The sequence below is a fragment of the Dinoponera quadriceps genome, unplaced genomic scaffold (genome assembly GCF_001313825.1).
Source record: "Dinoponera quadriceps isolate SergipeBrazil2010 unplaced genomic scaffold, ASM131382v1 scaffold1070, whole genome shotgun sequence".
NCBI lineage: Eukaryota > Metazoa > Arthropoda > Insecta > Hymenoptera > Formicidae > Dinoponera > Dinoponera quadriceps.
In genome coordinates, this window is record NW_014555341.1 from 2,780,393 (window position 1) to 2,798,849 (window position 18,457).

The 18,457-nt window shown below is 44.8% G+C and overlaps 1 protein-coding gene across 1 annotated transcript in view; it reads right to left on the reverse strand.

Moving 5' to 3' along the window:
* The window catches only part of LOC106743952 (zinc finger protein 423 homolog), a 91,059-nt gene that overhangs the window by 3,952 nt on the left and 68,650 nt on the right, over nucleotides 1–18,457 (reverse strand). The window contains 4 exon segments of the mRNA XM_014618310.1: nucleotides 3–1,032; nucleotides 1,791–3,453; nucleotides 10,288–10,430; nucleotides 13,670–13,908. Of these exon segments, the coding sequence (XP_014473796.1) occupies nucleotides 3–1,032; nucleotides 1,791–3,453; nucleotides 10,288–10,430; nucleotides 13,670–13,908 (3,075 nt within the window).

The window sequence follows — 18,457 nt, forward strand, 5'->3', positions numbered from 1 at the left end:
TTCGTGCTCAGCTATTTTGTGCTTCTCCGCCTCTTCAGGATCTTCGAACTTGATCCCGCATTCCTCGCAGCGTTTGTTATCCGCATTCCCTTCCTTCCTTCCTTCCGCTTTAAGTCCCCTTTCATTCTCCCGAAACTTATCCTTGGAACTGTCCCATTGGGCGTCCTTGCTCGCGAGCCACGCCGCTTCGTACTTGGCTCGCTGCTCGTACGTGGAATTCAGGATAGGAAGTCCTTGAGAATGTCGCACGTAACAGGACTTGCAGACCCTGAGCGGTTGTCCGCCTCCGCTGGCATGGTTGGGTGGCAAGCTGACGAAGTCGTCCGCTGCGAAGTCCCGCAGACAGAGGCAGCAACCTGGGCTCTGGATCTTAGCGGCGGGACTCGCCGGACTGGATCCGTCGCTGCGCGACCCTGACGACGTTCTCAAGTGGTGCCTGGCGTGCAGACGACACTCCAGATCGCTGATCAACGTCTGCCGGCAGACCACGCACGGCGCCGGCAGGTGAGGCAGCGAGTTATCCAACCGTTGCTGCGGATCCACGTTCTCCAGGCTGTGCCTCTGCACGTGCTCCAGGAACTGGCTCTCCGAGGCGAGGCAACCGCGACACACCACGCAGGTGTCGCTCAGCTGAATCTTGCAGTGCTTCTGGAGCTTGTGCTCGGCCAAGGTCGCTCCGGACGGACACACCTCGTCGCAGATGTTGCACTTGTGACGTCCGCCGGGTTCGTTGGACGCGTGCTGGATCCTGGTGTGCGACTCGAGTTCGCTGCGCGAACGACAAACCTCGCCACAGTACGCGCAGGTCATGCTCAGGGCAGGTAAGCCCTTGTTGGCCAACTTGGAGGGCGTGTGAACTAGTTTCTTATGCGCCTGCAGCTCGGCCTCGTTCGCGAACTCGCCACGCTCGCAGAGTTCGCACTGTTGGCCGCCGGAAGTGCCAAAGTTTGCTCGCTTGTTATTGTTGTCGCGTTGATTCAGGGAGTTATTGTTGCTCGACGCTGGCGAGCGGCCTCTCTTCAAAGATTTCGACTGGAATTTGCGGAATAGGATTGTGTTTCGCGCTGATAATTTTATTTCATAATTGTAATTTAATACGTGTATAGGGGAAGAGGTATCAGCATAGTTAAACAGACCATTTACTATCATCGAATGTGCAGCTGTTGGTGATAAGAGAGAAATGATCTATCAAAGAGTAATCGATTGAGTTGCGGTGTTGATTAATTCGTTAGGTGCAATCAGAAGCCGCCGATATATCGTACGCGCGCGCATGTGGGTGTGTATAGATAGTGCATTTATCTAATAAATCGTTTAGCAGCGCTATTTAAATATTGAGTTTCAAGGTCATTAACTAGCTTTAAATTATTTCTCTTTATTCAACATATTTCTAACGAGTGCTAATCGAAGTATACCAATCATTGTGATTTTCGTTATTCCAATTCAATATTTTATATTACTGCGGTCAAGTAAGTATTTATTACAAGTTACTAAAATATATATAATACTTAAATTGATATTATTCGATTGAAGAGGCCGAAAAATAGGTAATTACATTTACTTGATTCTACTATTTTTTTCCGTGCAGCAAACAAAAAATATTAGATCGATGTGTTAAAATTTATTTTAAATTTGACGCGTATCTCTTTTCACTTGATATTCTAAAAATGTTTCAGAAACATATATAATCCTCTTGAATATTGCAAAAATCTGAAGTTATTTCTAATACGTTGAGTGATATATTAAAAAACGTTACCGTTGCAACAACATTCCATGAATGATTTTTCGCTCACCTCCTCCTGACTTCTGACCGGTCGATGGACCCGACCGTTCTCCCTCGAGCTGCTCCTGACGGACGCTTGATGGTCCCCCGCGTGCGCCTGAGCGACGTGCCTGTCCAAAAGGAACTCCACTGCAAATCCCTCCTTGCAGATAGGACACCTGTAGAGACTGGCGGAGTGACTGGCCAGGTGAAGCTGCAGCTCGAGCTCCGAGTTGCAGCAGATGCCGCAGAAGACGCAGCGTGCCGCAGCGGTAATACCCGGTGTCGAGGCGGGGCTCCTCGCCAACCCCGGGCTGCTGTGGGCGGCGGGTGGCGCGTGCACGCTGCGAACGTGCGCCGCCATCTCGGCCTCGCTCCTGAAGAAGCTCCTGCCCTCGCCGGGCGCGTTCCCCGGCGAGTTCTCGTTGTTGGACAAGGTGCACGCGCTACACCGGTAGATCCGGCATTCTTGACTGTGCTTCACCGCGAAGTGCACCTGGATCGCCACCCGGGAATCGAATGTGTCTCGGCACAGAGCGCAGCGGTACAAATGGTGCGCATGGCTGTCCAGCAGATGCCTTTGAAGGAGGTCGGGATGCGGGTAGAGCTTCTTACAGGCGCCGCAGGCGTACTCTTTGCTCACCTGGCCCAGGTAGTGCTTGATCAGATGGTTCAGCATGTCTTCGCGGTCGGGAAAGCTCGCTTCGCACTTGGGACACGGGTGTCTCGACACCTCGTTGCGATGATCAGCTTGCAGGTGCCGCGCCAAGTGTTCCCGGAAGGACTCGAAGTCCTTCAAAGCGGCGCCGCATTGGCCGCACAGAAGCGTACCAGCGGTGTAGCCGGAATCGGTTCTGGCGGAGTGTTTGTTCGTGAGGTCCGCCGGCACGTCTCTGTTCCTCTGCAGCCTCGCGACACCGTCGTAGACGCCGTTCACCTTCGGCTCTCCGTACTCCGTCGGCACGGTCCGACGATTCTCGCAGTGCTGGAGCACGTAGTGCTCGGCGTAGGTGGCCGCGGAGGAACACGGGATGCCGCACAACGGGCACATCATCATAGCCGCGCCGAATGCGCCGAGCCGGTGTATCGACAGCAAGTGGTCGCGAAGGCAACCCAGCGTCGAGAACTTCATCGTGCACTGGTTGCACGTGAAGGCGTTCTCGTAGTGGTCCCTCTCGCGATCCTCCGGGTATTTCCGGTCGTCCTTCGACGACGAGCCGTCCAGCGGTTTGTCGCGCGGGGTAACCTGCTCGTTCGGCCCGCTCGGCGACGGCGGTACCGTCAGACTCTCGCCGCTCAGAATCGCCTGATGCATCGAGTGCACGTGCATCTGCAACTGCTGCATGCAACTGAAGGAGTCTTTGGTGCAATACATGCAGGTCAGTTTCAAGGGGGAGCTCAGCACGGGCGTGGTGGACGCGCTGCCCTGAGAAGTTTTCCTCAGGCCGAGATTCAGGGACGGTGACGGCGAGCTTGGCACCGGTGGCGACGACGTGCTGTGAGAGGAGACGCTCCGTCTGCCGTAATCGACGTCGTGAAGCTTGCCGGTTGGCTGAGAGGACGATTGATGGTGCTTCTTGTGGGACTGCATGTGCGATGTTAACGCCGCGGCTGTGTTGTAGCCCCTCGAGCAGGCGGTGCATTGGTAAGGCTTCTGCGTGTCGTGCGTCTTCATGTGGATCTTCAGGTGATCGCTGGAAAATGGAAAACATGTTCGACAGAGATGATCGAGCTATACGGAGGAAATATTCTAGTAAAAATTATCATCCAATTTTGGAACGATGCTGGAATTACGACTGAGATGTGTTGTAATCTCTGGTGATGTATTTCACGCAAACAAAAATTCGTTTTAAATCAAGAATAGATATTCTCATGTATAAGCAAGAATAATCTTCTTGGAAGATTTTTAGTCTTGAATTAACTTCAAGTAAAACTTGCATATCATACATATTACTTCAATACAAATTCAATCAAATTCTTGCTTATACGAGAATATCTATTCTTGATTTAAGATCAATTTTTTCTCTATGTATACATCACTAATGATAGTATATATAATAATTTCAGTTATAATTCCGGTATGGTCCAGCATTACGAAATTTTGTGGTAATTTTTACTACAATATTTTTCTCTCCGTATATGTGATCAAATCACGTCGACAATGATCGACAATGATGTGGATATGTCGAGATAGGAAATTGAACAAACCACGTAGAGTAAAAATGAGGATAGTTTTAAGTGATGTTTAATCTGAGGATTAAAATAATTCAAAGTGTCTTTTCCATCTGGAAATGTATCCACATAACAAAGATAATCGTTTAGTAAAAAGATTATATGACCCAAAAGCATTATTTAAACGTTCACTTATTCGATGAAATTCAATCTTAATTTACTTGAAATAAAGACAACATTTAATAACTGATAAAATCTATTTCAATGAAATGAAATCAATTTGAAATTTATTCGCCCATACGCCAGAAAATACAATCATATGAAATGGATGACCTCAGAACAAGCAACTGGCACTGGACGGACATTTAAAACGTTTGCGTTACTTCTCATAGTCGCAGCGGTCGGATCTAATTTAAGCAATTCTATTTCCTGTAACATGTAACGAGTTCGTGTATATTCACGCTTCATCAGAAGTCGCGGTGCCAATCATAATTAGAAATAGATTCATCTCTCGCGCGAGAGCGTAGATATATTCCGATTTCCAGCACGGAAGTTCGCTGACGAAAAGTGGCATCGGGTGCCGCGTGTTCTTTAATAATAAACGTGGCTTCGCGATCGGCTAATTTATCGACGATTCGTTAACTTCAGATCAGTTTCGCGAGATACTCCGAGAGAGAGAGAGAGAGAGAGCCAACTAACGCCGCGGATCGGATTTTCGGTTAAAAAGATCGACAAGTCAAACCAGACGAGAAATTAAACGGCGGCGGCTCGATTAAGAGCGCAATGTGGAAAACTTAATGAAGACGGACAGCGAGAATTCGCCCTCGCCGAAACCTGCTTGAAAATATCTTCCTCGGGTGCTAATTAAGTGTCCTCCTAATGGAGTGCTGGATGTATTACTTAGGTACAGAGGGACATCGCGACGATGTGAACATGTTAAGCGCGATGACATTTCCACCGCGCAAAGAATAAATAAATAACTCATCGAGAGAGGACAGAACTCTAGTTGAAATCATTCTTCCTGTGGTTGTGCGCACATTACCGCCACATCCACTTCCAATAGACGAAGCTATATATCGGCGCATCTACGAATTTTCAGTCGTATCGATTTTCCCGTCTTTAAATGCGCACAAATATCGCATGAAAAATCATTATTTCCCGTTGCAATAGCGAGACTGCATTTTGACATCAATTATTTCTAACGTGTATGTTTCCCACCGCTGGCGTTAGACGAGGAGAGAATCAAGAGCAGAAAGTGGAACGAAGGTGTACCGTTGATTTTTGCATTTTCTCGCAGAAAAACATGGCCGAGAAAGAGAGAGAGAGAGAGAAAGAAACTATTCGAATTGTTCCGTAAATAATTCCATTAGACTCGAAGTTTTTATTTCGCTGGACGACCGTGTTACCGCTGATCAACCACGCAGAGCTGGAAGTTAATTCACCTCCGACCGAACCGGATGCTCGCTTCATTCTCCCAACTTACGAGGTGGGAAATTATTCATCGTCTTCGCCGCAAAAGTCGACTTCAATCAGCAATACACCCGGCGAGACTGACAGGTCTCAAATTCGCGAGACGTCCTCGTTGCAATCGTCTCACCCGTCCAAGCGGACAAATGCAACCGACGCACGTACTGCTTGAGATTTCCTAATCTCCCACGTTCAATTAAAATTCCTCGTCGTCGTCTCCCTTCTTCGTTCATTTGTTCCCCCTCGCTCGTGTCGCGTGGTGCCGATAAACGAAGCCGATATGTTCGTCGGCTATCAGCGAGAAAGGCACAGAGATTTCGAACGGGTTGAGGCCGGATAACGACTCGCCGGCGAGATCCTCGCGGTGTGGACCCGAATGAATAATTCATCGTCGCCGGTGTTGGTCCACCGAGGTGGTGGAAAACTGAATCCGCGTGTAAGGCGAGGTCAGCCGCGGTCCGAGCGAGAAGAACGCGTCGCTGTCTCGGCTCGCGCGCCGAAACGAAGACAGACGGCGAATTTACTCCTGCACTTTGCGCCTGAATTATTCATGCGCCAGGATTATCGCCCGGCGAACCGTGCGCGCCGCTGTCCTATTATCGAGCGTATCGTTTGCGGCCGGCGATGAAAAAGCAAAAAAGGACAAGTCTCAAAAGCGAGACGTCGCGCGCGCACTTCGCGCTTGCTTAACGAAGAGAATGGATCGACGAGTCCGCCGGTCAAGCCGGTATTAATACTACTCGCGACGACTGCGTATTCCTGTTTTGACGCTACTGCCGCGGCGTTACCGACGTCGTCTCAGCCTCGATGAGAACAGGGGGTGACCGCGAGGTCGTTTCGAACGATTATAAAATAATAGCTTCGTCGGGCTCGAGTCTCTTTCGTTCCTTTCCTCTTGATCTTTTCAAGATTACATGTATACATATCTTTTATTTTAATTCCGGCCAGTGCAGATCTGTCACTTTATTCTCGTCTGGAGTAAATAAGACAGCTCGATTGTATTTTTGAAAATTGGCGAGAAATCGGAAAAATGAAATCATTTGATAATATTCAATATTCTGTCATATATTATTAGCTGTCGTGATACATCTATTTTGGAATTACATTACGAAATTAGCGATTCACCGTCGATTTGAAGCTCTGAATATTAGTTTGTAAAAGAAAACAGTTAATTGCATAAAGTTAGTTATTATCGTCAGAAGAGGGCACACCTCGAAATAGTCACAGTCTCCGTATATATTCATTGATTTATGCGATCTAACAATTTTCATAACGACTTCTGAATGCTCAATGTTCGCCAGAAGTGGAACCGAATGGCGAGTTGCCATTCACGCAAGAAGAAGAGCGTTTGGGGTGATGAAAGGAAATGGAAATAAATGGTCCGTTAAACTCCCCCACCCTTAAAAGTCGGAAGAAACCCTATCGCTGTAATTTGGGTGGGCGCGTTGACGTGCTCGATCCCCGCAATCGTATCTCGTCAATCTTGAAAATTTCATTTATCCGTAAAGCCGCGAATATGTAGTCATTTGCTTGGCAAAAGGCGATCATCTGATACTTGGCTTTTATATACGCACTGAAAAAAGTTTTGCTGGGACAGTAAATTGTTCGTTAATATAGTAACAATAAGAAGACTTGTTCAAAATAATTTGCTGTTGTGATAAAACGTCATTGCGACATTGTGATAAAATTTAATTGAAACAACCAAATTACTTTGCTGTCCATATATCCAACAAATAGCAATTAATATTCTTCACAAATTTCTGTTGTCGAAACAAATTTTTTTGTTGGCACTATATTAACAAACAATATGCTGTTCCAGCAAAATTGTTCTCTGTGCGTTCGGTCATCTATTTTCAAAACGACTTTCCATTTGTTAGGTGATATTCTATTTTCTATTTTACTTCGTGAAATATCTCAATTTCTTTATTAATGCACTTCATACGCGGAATAGAGAAACGATTCCCATTTCCTGCTTGTATCAATGTTTGGTTATCTTCATCGTGCAGCAAGAAATTGCACGTCTCTTCAGAACAAACGCTGTCTCTGTCGATCGAAAACAGATTAGTGCAAGAAACTAATATAGGAGATGCCAACCGGAAAGACGCGCCGACAAAAAGGCTGGGGATCTTTGTCAATATCAAGAGGTCGAGTCATGACTTCGCATTGGTGTCGATAGACCATGAGAACTACGGGACTACCGTAAAATGCGATCTTGCTACCGCATTCCGTGAGGAGAAAAACATCGTCATGACGAGGTGTTATTCTCAAAGTAGGTAATTCCTCCGATTGGTTCCGGTCAAGCTAAACGGACATCAACATAGGGGTATCAATTCCACGCGATCTTAGTTTGTTTTCTAAGATATGTTAAACGATTAATCTTCCACTAGATCGTCGTGATTTATTTTTAAAGAGGAATTTCTGTCTCTTTCTCTTTTTCTTCTAGTTCTATTTCTCAACCAAGTATAAATTCCAAACTACAATGATAGTTCATCGAATATATTTTAACTTCGCGCGTTGGGATTTTCAGACTTCTAAAAACCTTCTCTAACGAATAATACACAACTATGCGCATACTGTTAGAATTGTGAAACAGTGGAACTTTTTGCCAAAGGTTAGAAAATTCATACTCGATGTGAGAACCACGGAGATTTTCACCCTTTTGTTGGGTCACCCAAACCGACTGCTAAAGTGAGAGGACGAATAGAGACGTGGCGTAAAGATCTGGCGGTACGATTGTAATAGCGGCTGACAGGTGAAGAGAAAGTCTTTGTTAAGACTTCCGCGACTTGGACTCTTCGAAATTATGCCCCGACAACTTTCTCATCACAATTAATACCGCCAAGCTACTTTCCTTATTTCTATTTAAAATAAATAAAAAATGAAACTTCGCGTGATAGAACAAAGAATGCTGTAAAATTGGAAAATTAATCAGAAATGAATGAGATAACTTTAATTTTAATTAACGACGTAATCATGCAAAACAACAGAATTAATAAACAACATCTACCTCTTCTCTCCGATTTTATCCTCGACAATTTGGCTCGTGATTCTCACTCTCTTTAATATAAAATTTCAGACTTTTAGGTTCCAGTATCTCCCGCAAAGAAGATGATTGACACGAGAGATGAACCGCTCAGACACGTGTGGCCATTCGATTGCGGTTTCGGCGCGGTCGTGAGCGCGACTTTAACGGCCGGCGAAGGCGGACGAGCGGCAACGAGGCGCTTGACTAATGTTCTACCTGTTGTCCTGTAACACCTATGCGTCCTACCTGTCCGTTCACCTGGACCCCGCGGGGGCCTGCACACGTACATACGTATGCACACACGCGTGTATCTCCAGTTAGACACGAAAAAGGTACCTCGCTCTTGCTCGGGCCAGCTTAGCATTTCAATGCGCGAGACGACTCAATGCTGAGCGCGGTACGAGAGGGTACCGCGTGAGAAAGGGGAAAACAAATAGATAGTCGAAGAGAGAGGAGGAAGGGCGAGTGGGTGAGGAAGAGAAAGAAACAGCCACGTAAGAGAGTAAGCTTGACTAATGCCACCCGGGGCCGCGGTCGTCGTGTGATCATTACTCATTTGTCACCCGTTGGATCGGGGTCCTCTGGAATCGGTCGAGGGACCCCGTCGGGCCCGCGAGCTACAACCGGCAGCGCCCCGTCGAGGGCCCCGTTCGACCATCTGTTGCGTTCGCCGATTGTTTCTTTCTCGCGCATCTCGATTGATAAGCCTTATTAACACGTTCACTGTTCGCTCTTACAAATGCGGTTACCGCTCGCGCCTTCGGAGAGACGATAAACGAACTTCTCTCACACTCTTCATTTCTTTTCTCTTTGGCCGCACAGCGCTATTTGTGCGCTTACAGTCATAGTTAATGTTATGTATACTAGAAATTACGTATAGATTTTCAATACTTGTAGATACTAGATTTCGGCCTTTAAAGCCGTCGCCCTTTACGACGCAATTGCGTAGGTCAGTTTCGGCAGAGCTTTCGAATAAAGTGCACGAACGATTGCTTTCTCGCGGATTTAAGTTACTCGGTGATCTCAGATGTAAAGTAAATAAATTACGAATATGGGAAAGTAATGCGACTAAAAAATGTTAAAATATTAAACTCCTGAATAAAGGTAAAGATACATGTATTAAATGGCCAATTAGGAATTGAAACGGCTCGCGATACATGATGGACATCTTTATCCTTCCACATAATAATATTAACAGCGATTAAAAAATGTGCGGTTTTAAGTTGACATCATAGAAAGATATATAAGATTACATTTTTCACAACGAAGAAAAATGATACATTTCAATTTTTAATATTTACGTGTGTCGCCTCAACCTGTTGATTAACTGTTAGCATTGATGGCTATAATTGATTTTAATGAGATCTTATTTCTTTTATTGCCTTGGAAAATTACATTGTTTGAATTGTGCCGATTTTCCATATGACGTGCCATATGACTTCCATTTATCAAAGTGTCCCGAGCCGAAATTTTACTTCTACATTAAGTCTTCAAATGGAGAAAACGGCAATAATCTTCCCATTTGTAGCATCAAAGGAGTACAATAGAAGACCTAATGAAGACTTAACGTAAAACTAATATTTGAACTCGAATTAGCTGAAACACGTGGTTTATGAACTTCAGACTCAAAACTGTCTTTGCCCGCGGATCGTACGCGTTTCATAATAATTCATAGATCCATTTTTCATCGATAAATGAGAAAGAACGAAGTTACAGGGTTGCGAGGGTGGTTGCTAAAGTTTCACGCGAACTACGCGATGTGAGTGATCGTTTCGCACATTCGACCAAAGGGCAAAAGGCATATCCGATTACATGCCTACGATAAGGTGCCGCGGGAGTAGCGCTGATAAGATTTCACGCTTACCTCCTGGAGAAGGCAGCCTCACAATGCGAGCAGCGATATCGCCTGTCCCCGGTGTGCAGCTTCACGTGACGATCTCGGCTGCGCTTGTGTTTGAACAGTCTGGCGCACCAACTGCATCGGTACGGCATCTGATCGCCGTGGCTCTGCAATCAATGTGTCTTCACTTACAATATCAACTCACGTGATTACAATTTCAGCTTCAAACAAAAGCGCAAAAGTAACAATGGATAACATTGATAAAGCAGTATCCGCGCGCGTGTGATCTTTTTATGCGCGCATCAATAGTCAAATACAATAATAAAATAAAAGAAAATTAATAAAATGGGTAAAATAAAATAGAATTTTAAGTAAGATGAAACAATATAATATATCATCACTCTCTCAATACACAGGAAGATAACGCACTAACGTCTCTCTATCAGTTACCTTCAATTTCCACAGAACCGAGTCCATGAAAGTTAACTATGTAAGGAAAGGCGCTTCGAGCATTTCGACGCCACTATGCGTTTCAAGCCCAAAAGAGCGCACGACGCAATTCAGCCGCCGGTTCACCGGTTTAACGTCTCAATAGAGCGCTACGTGAGTTAACGCGAGGCCTGGTTTGCGCGCCAACGGGCAGAAGCTCCTAGCAAGGAGGAGAACCGCGTTCTCTTTCTCTCTTAGGCGAAGACGCGTCACCCACCCAGATCACGGTGACCGATAGGATCCCATACGGTCACCTTCTTTGTGCCGCGCTCCGTTGCGCGTAAAGCGGAGCCGGCCACGAAACGGTGCCGCGCGACAAGGTAAGCTCGGCACGTACGACGAGACCGAGCGGTCGACTTTCGGCCTCTTTGAAGAGACAATCTGGACGATGGGCGAAGTGATCGCCTGGTCTCGGACGACCGAGTAGGAGGAGTAGAGGAGGAGGACCACCGTTCCCGACTCTGAACGGGTCGCCGATAGCGAGGTGTACTCGGCGGGCTAAACGGCATGGAATACAATGAGCAGCAACGATGGTCGCCTTGGACTGCATCGAAAGTTGGATGATTGATCAAAGACTCGAGATAAGAATTTTTAGACCGCATTTAAATGCAGCAAAATACGATATCGCGAATTGTCAGGCACCGAATAATGAAATTGATTTCATTGAATTTTAATTTTTCAGTGGCAAGGTGAATTTTCAGAACGTTAAGGCGCTTTTCAACGTGTTTTACCGCAAACATTTAAAGTCAGTTAATAAACTTTATTGTACTATTTCATCTATAAATAAACAGAGGAGGAAATTTCATGTTATTATTTACTTCCTTTACTCATTTTTTACATTAATTAGATGAAAAATGAACAAAACAGAACGTGGGGTCAAGCCCGAAATCCCAACCGAATCCCTAACTTTACCATTAGAGAGTTAAAACTATCTTTTGCCGTTTCAACACGTTTAACTCTGACATATTAGGCTTACGAGGTCTACGTGCATTTTCTTTCGCTTCCCTCTCTTCCACATTTTGTGCAAGACGTTATGTCCCACTTCTATCCCTTTATTATTCAAAAAGTTGAGTCCATGTGACCACTGTTATTATCAGCCTAATCCAATGAGATAACTGGTTTCTCGGCGATAATCAATCTGCGAAGATAATAAATAAAAATTGGTAAAAACTTAATAATTCACAAAAGATAACAAATCAAGAAACTATGATTTTACATTTTCTGGTGATGCAGGCCTGAGAGACCTATGATGTTAGTTGGGCCGGGTTAGAGACCGCGGGTGTTACTCTCAGGTTAATTTGTAACATCTTGATAAGTACGAAGCTTCGAGCATTTTCACGACTGTCCACGTTGATGCTCGCTAAATATGGCCAGCGGAGATCGAAGTTGCCGTCTTCTCTCGCCGGACGAGCCGACATTGCGCGTCATCATAAATAGGCAGCTAGCCAGCAAGTCTAGACGAGGACTCTTGATTATCGGAGTCATATCTGCGCGCGATTCCGCTCGCGTACGTATATTCACCGGGCTCCTCGCGGTCGCGAGGAAGAAGCGAGGAGCCGAAGGCGGCCGCCACCTGGACGAATAACCTGATAACCGGTACAACCTGTTATGGGCACGACGCTACAGATTCTGACCCGATGATGACCCGTCGAGGCATCGCTGGCCTCGGACGCGGAAGAAACGAGCTAATGCCACCGCCATGCAAAACAGAAAAATCCGAGGACCGGCCACGCGTCTGCCTTCCAGGCAGGCAGGACGCGCCGCTCGCAGGACACTCGCGAGAAGGAAACCCGCCCGTACGGGACTCGTCAACCTGCAGAATCACACCTCGGACCTTTTCTCACACCGCGCAAAGAGAGGAGAGTTCTACGACGCGCTGCGCGTCGCGCATACTAATACCCATGACGAATGAATCTTTTTGGTTTCGCAGCTTTTCTCTTCTTTTCTCATATTCCAACTGACCTCGCGGTCGCTATCGCAAATTGACGCGAGGTACTCGATGCCACGATTATTTTTACACTACCCTTATTCACAAAACATTTCTCTTTCCTTGTATTATTATTTATAGCGTCGGGCACGAAAAATAAGTTTAGTTGAATCTACTTGATACAAATAAACATGTTTTAGTTGAAAGGAACAAAATTTCCAGCTCTCATGAACAAAATTTGGTCTTTATCATCAGAAATTCGATTTCCTTCAAGCAAAACACGTTTGGTTGCCCATCGTTAGATAGATCCAACATGAAAAAGAAAGATTTTGCTATCGTAACCAATTAGCTGAAAATGTTTTGCTGCTATAGCCCAAAATTTGCTGCCGCAACCAAAACTTCAGTCACTGTTGCTGGGTGTGTAAGCGTCATGCTTAATATGTCTATTGTAGCCAAACTTGTAGGCATCCATACATTAGCTAAATCTCCGTTGTAACATATGGACACCCACAAGTTTAGCTACAGTAGACATATATCAGGCACCTATATACCTAGCAACAGTAAAGTGACAGCAAAGTTCTAGTTAGTGGCAAATTTCCAGCTGCAATAGTCAAACATTTTCATCCAATTAATTAACTGTGCCAGCAGAATCTTTTTTCTCCGTGAACTAAATTAATTTTTTTAGTATGAGCTCTTATTTATGCACGACGTTTAAAAATCAAGTTTCGCTGCTCTCAACAGTCGCTCTAATGTGATTCTCTTTTTCCCCGAGAAAAAAATTTCCGCTGTTTATTCCTGATTGCTGTCACGATCATCGCGAACGGGATTCGGCCATAATGCCTGAGTAAATAAAAAATCACTAGGCAGGCGATTTACTGTCTTCGTGTTTGCACATTCCATAATAAAATATTTACCATCTATCTGTACGTATAATCTGTGAACGTTGTAATGAATTTGTTGAATTGCACAAACACCTGTTGTCATTCTCACCTGTTCGTGCTTCTTCAGGTAGCTGAGTCGAGGAAAGGTCCTGTCGCAGAACTGGCAGGGGTAAGGAGCGGCGGGGTTGTTGCCGTCGGGGTTACCACCGACGTCGGCATCCACCTCGGGTTCTGACGGGAAACTCGCCGACGTCGGCGTCGCGCATGAGGACGGCGTCTCTCCACCGCGACGCGAGTTGGGTCCACCGTCTTCGCTGTGCCATGATGAACTTCCGGTTCCCAAGGCCTCTGCAAGCAACCGGAAATGTGAAGGTGTTTCGACTGTACTGTAGGTATTGTTATTCATTAGCAGTGCGTTTATACTGTGCGTTCTACCGTAAATCTTTAGACAGTATTTAAATGTTGCAAAGCGTGCCCTCGATATCACGAATTATCAGGTGGCGAATAATGAAATTGGTTTTATCGAATTTTAAGACTACTTTCCGTCGTCTCAAGATGTTTAATTTGTTATAATTTTGACATTTCTAGCATTTTTGCGACTGTCCATGCTCGCTAAATATGGCGATTTCCCCATCCCTACCGATTCCTCGGGGTTGTTTCGCGAGTGTCGCAAGCGGGACCAGTTTTGCGACACGACCTTACGCGAACTCGTCATATACGCGTAACGACATTATGAATCCAGCGGGCTTCACCTTGCCCGTTACGTGTGCCTTTATATCGTCCTCATAACGAGCGGGACGGCGAAACTCGTACCATTAACCCAAGTCTCGGTTCAGGTAAGATCGGCTTGTGCGACACCAGATCGTTAAGCTGTATTTAACCGGCGGACATTTCGCGCCTATTTCCATCCGGCTTGCTTAACACCTCGCTCGAATGTTTGCGAGATTTCATGAAATATACCGTGGATTTTATCAAAACTCGATCGGAAGCAAAGTAGCTATTTTTATCAAATGAATCGGTACGACATCAGCCTCTTGGCAAACAAACCGATTAACTCCACTTTTTGTGAATTTCTTCATTTTTAATGGCACAGTGGATTTTTAAGTTATCCCGATGGGTTCGATCTTATGCTCTATTTTCTTCATTTTTTATCAATGTACAAAATGAGTAAAAGAAGTAAATAATAACATTAAACATTCCTTAAGAACAAACAGCGCGTGTATGCTGTAAAAGAAATGAAGCCGTGGGGTTAATCTGACCCCATCTTACCATTAAAAGATATTAATTTTAAACATTAGTGCCAGGTATTTTGAAGTTAAAAAGTCGACGAAGTAGAACTGAGTTTGGTTTCTCATATATCGGTGCGTGCTTGTGCTATTATACGTCTCCGGATAACGTATGGCCTCAAGACGCGCGTTCCTCCGTGCTGCAACGGAAATTGCGTATTGCAACAGTACACCTTCAAGACGCGTGAAACAATTCGGAAGTGGTGACCCCGGTTGCAAAGCGTCCAATGAGTCTGGGGCAAAGGGTCAAGTAGGGGCGGCCGCGTCTCCGTCACAGAAAATCCGAACTATCCTCCTCGGGGGAGAGAGCGTGTCTTCCGGCGAAGTCACGCCGGGCACGAATAATTTATAATTGCCGGGAATTGAGGACTAGCTCCCACACCACCGGCTCGAGATAGAGAGGAGAAGTAACGCGCGTCGCCGTCGCCGTCGCTGCTCGTAAACGGTGGAAATGACTCGGCTAGTTGGCCGTTTCCTCATTTGTCGTCGGCCCCGGCGATGGATCGACACCCACGAGTCGGTTTAACAGATTTTGCGGAATCCCGTCTACACGCGCGAGACAGAGAGCACCACCCAGAGAGACGATCGGACACCGTCGTCGTCGTCTCGGATGCCGCGCAAATGGCTCGTATCCTCCACCCACGCGTCATCCTCGGTCTCTTCCTCTCCCAGAAGGACGTCCCCGCATCGCCCGGGCGCCACTTTTGCGCGCAAACCGCCACGAACCGGCGCGCAACGCTCGTCCGGAGTTCGAAATTTCGGTAGACGCGCGATCTTTGACAATTCGTGTCTTTAGTTTCACGAAATCGCGAATACCCGGCGTGGTTCACAGATGACGTTTCCGGACGCGCTAATTCATTAACACACGGAGACAAATATTTTGCCGTCACAGCAAGTTACTACGGTAAACAAAATTTGTTAAAAGCATTAATTGCTATTTGCTAGATATATGGATAGCAAAATAATTTGATTACGTCAATTGAATTTTATCGCTGTCACAACGACGTTTTGTTATAACGGGAAAAATATATTTTCCGTGCAACCAATCTTTTTGCTGTGCCGGCAAAATCTTTTTCTCCGCTCACTGAACGGTAACTATAACAATATAGAATTAATTTCGTACTGGAAAGAAAAGGAAATTTTTTAACGGCTTAATAAAGAGTTAAAAATTCGTACAGATGTTGTTTCTAGTTGATACCCCGAGGGACTTCGGCCGAGTGTTCGAATTGCGCACCTATCTCGGGGCGATCGCCCAATTGGCACGACTGATTCACGCATTCTAATGTCTCTTCGGGGGTGCTGAGAGCCGCGTTGGAGAAAGGCTGTCTGAGCGTGGAGGAACGCGACCGATCGACACGCGGCCAATAAATATAAACCAAGCTAGAGGAGGAGAAGGAGGGGCAGAAAACGCATGCACCCAGGTGGCCATTTCGCTTAAGTTTTTTGCCAAATTAAATTACGAAGGTATAAATAGGTAACGTAACGTGTATGTACCGTCTGATTGATCTGATTCGGTGAACCGAGATAAAATTATTAGTATACTTAATAATGAAAATTAATAGACTTTAAGCAGAACTATTTAATAAGGAAGATTTCGCTGAGACATTAGTCCGAAGCTGTAAAGGAAACGAGGACTTCCAGATCTATAAACGCGCAATTAACCATCGAATAACAAGGTTCGTGCAGTCACATGTATAACAAGGTGGATCGAAGCATTTTGTACTTTTTTCAATTAACTTTTTCGACACTAGGCACTTTTTATTTTCGCAATAAGTTAGGAAATATTTACAAGTAAATAAAATACATTGCAAAATATGTAAAACACCTGGAATATAATGCTTCATAAACGCGTGCACGGAATATGGACTCAGTTATTCGAGGATCTTGTTATTCGAGGGTTAATATTATCATCACCTGATCTTGAGACACTTCTAATTTATTAACAAGCGGTTTCTAAGAACTTCCAAGACGTCCTCGATTCAAGATAATCTCGAAAATATCTAATTGACCTACGGACACCACGATACGTTTTCGCGTTCGTGCCAAGAGAGAAGAGCGAGAAATCAAGGGGTAGTTGCGGGATGTGCCGAGGAAAGACTTCTTCGCCGGACGAGGGTCCAGGGGTTCGAGAGGGCTCTTATTTAGCTCGCGATCGTGTCCAATCGGCGGCGATGTGTCATCGTGGCAAAAATAGGCGCATTTAGCGACGCGGCGCTTCTCCTGCGCCGCGCGACCTGCCGAAGCCGCGTCGCATCGTTTCGCGTCTCGCTGACGGTGCTGTTGTCGCCTCACGCTCCGCCGACTATTTATAGGCCGCTTCGACGACGCTTATTAATAGGGGCCCGACTTAACGCCTTCGTTAATTGTGACTTATGTTGGGCCGCGTGTCACAATGCCTTGCGCGGATTTTCGCGCCAATGGCGTAGCGACCATGCGTTTCTCCCTTTTTTTTTTTTCATCCGATACCGAATCTCTCTCACTCATACGCACACTCATCAAGCTAATACCGACATAACATTCCGTCTCGTTGCCGCGAACGTATAAAATGAATGCGCACAGGAAAAAGTTTTAAATCAATGCTAGATATTTTCATATATAAGCAAAAATATTATAATATTCTTAGAAGATTTTTAGTTTTGAATTGAGTGCAAGTAATACATTGCATTAATATAAATTTAATGAAATCAAGACTCAAAATGTTCTTACTATATTATAATATTCTTGCTTATATATGAAAATATCTGTCATTGATTTAAGATTATTTTTTTCCATACGATATTTATTGCGCAAGATGTTCCAAAATCGCTGAAATATCTTTCAGTTGAGGATTAGGGTTCCCGCTTAGATCTGTTTTCCGAATACACGTTTAAATGTTTAGCGTATAAAAACGCCTGATGGAAACCGTTTCGATATAACTAAATATTCAATCGTTTAAACGGATTCTGTGATACATATTCTCTGAAGTTGAATTAGTGAAAATGTTACTAAATTAATTAGTGAAACAGTATTCTACCGATAATCAGTGAGTATTCACTAATTTTTAGTAAAAACTTTTTCACTCAGCTCTTTTATCTAATACATCAGATTTTGGCTAGTGAAAGATTCACTGCAAATCGCTGTTAAGCGCCCCTTAGCAAAAGTACATGCACATATCGTATATGCATTCAACCATATGTCGTATTTAGTGTAGTTCATATGGTAGAGACTCAAGAGGTTTCGAGTCCCATCAGGACAAGCGTGTTTTTCAAACACGATATCAATTAAATCAATTAAACATAATTATAAGAATATTTCACGCAAAATCATCGATAATACGTTAAGAGTGGAATTAAGATAATAAAAAATAAGTAATAAATAATATCTTTTTCACTGTTTCTGCTGTTATATTTCTTCGATGTTTCTGCCATTAATAGACTTTTGCAGGGAAATTTTACTGATTTGCAGTACTATACTTATAGTCATAATATAGTCATAAGTAGTCAATAATTACTAGTATACTTCTCAGTGATAATATATGGGTTCTTGTATGTATCTTAAAAAGTATACATTTGATAACAACATAAATAACTGTTTACACGATTACATGACTTCGTATGACTTATGCGAAGGAA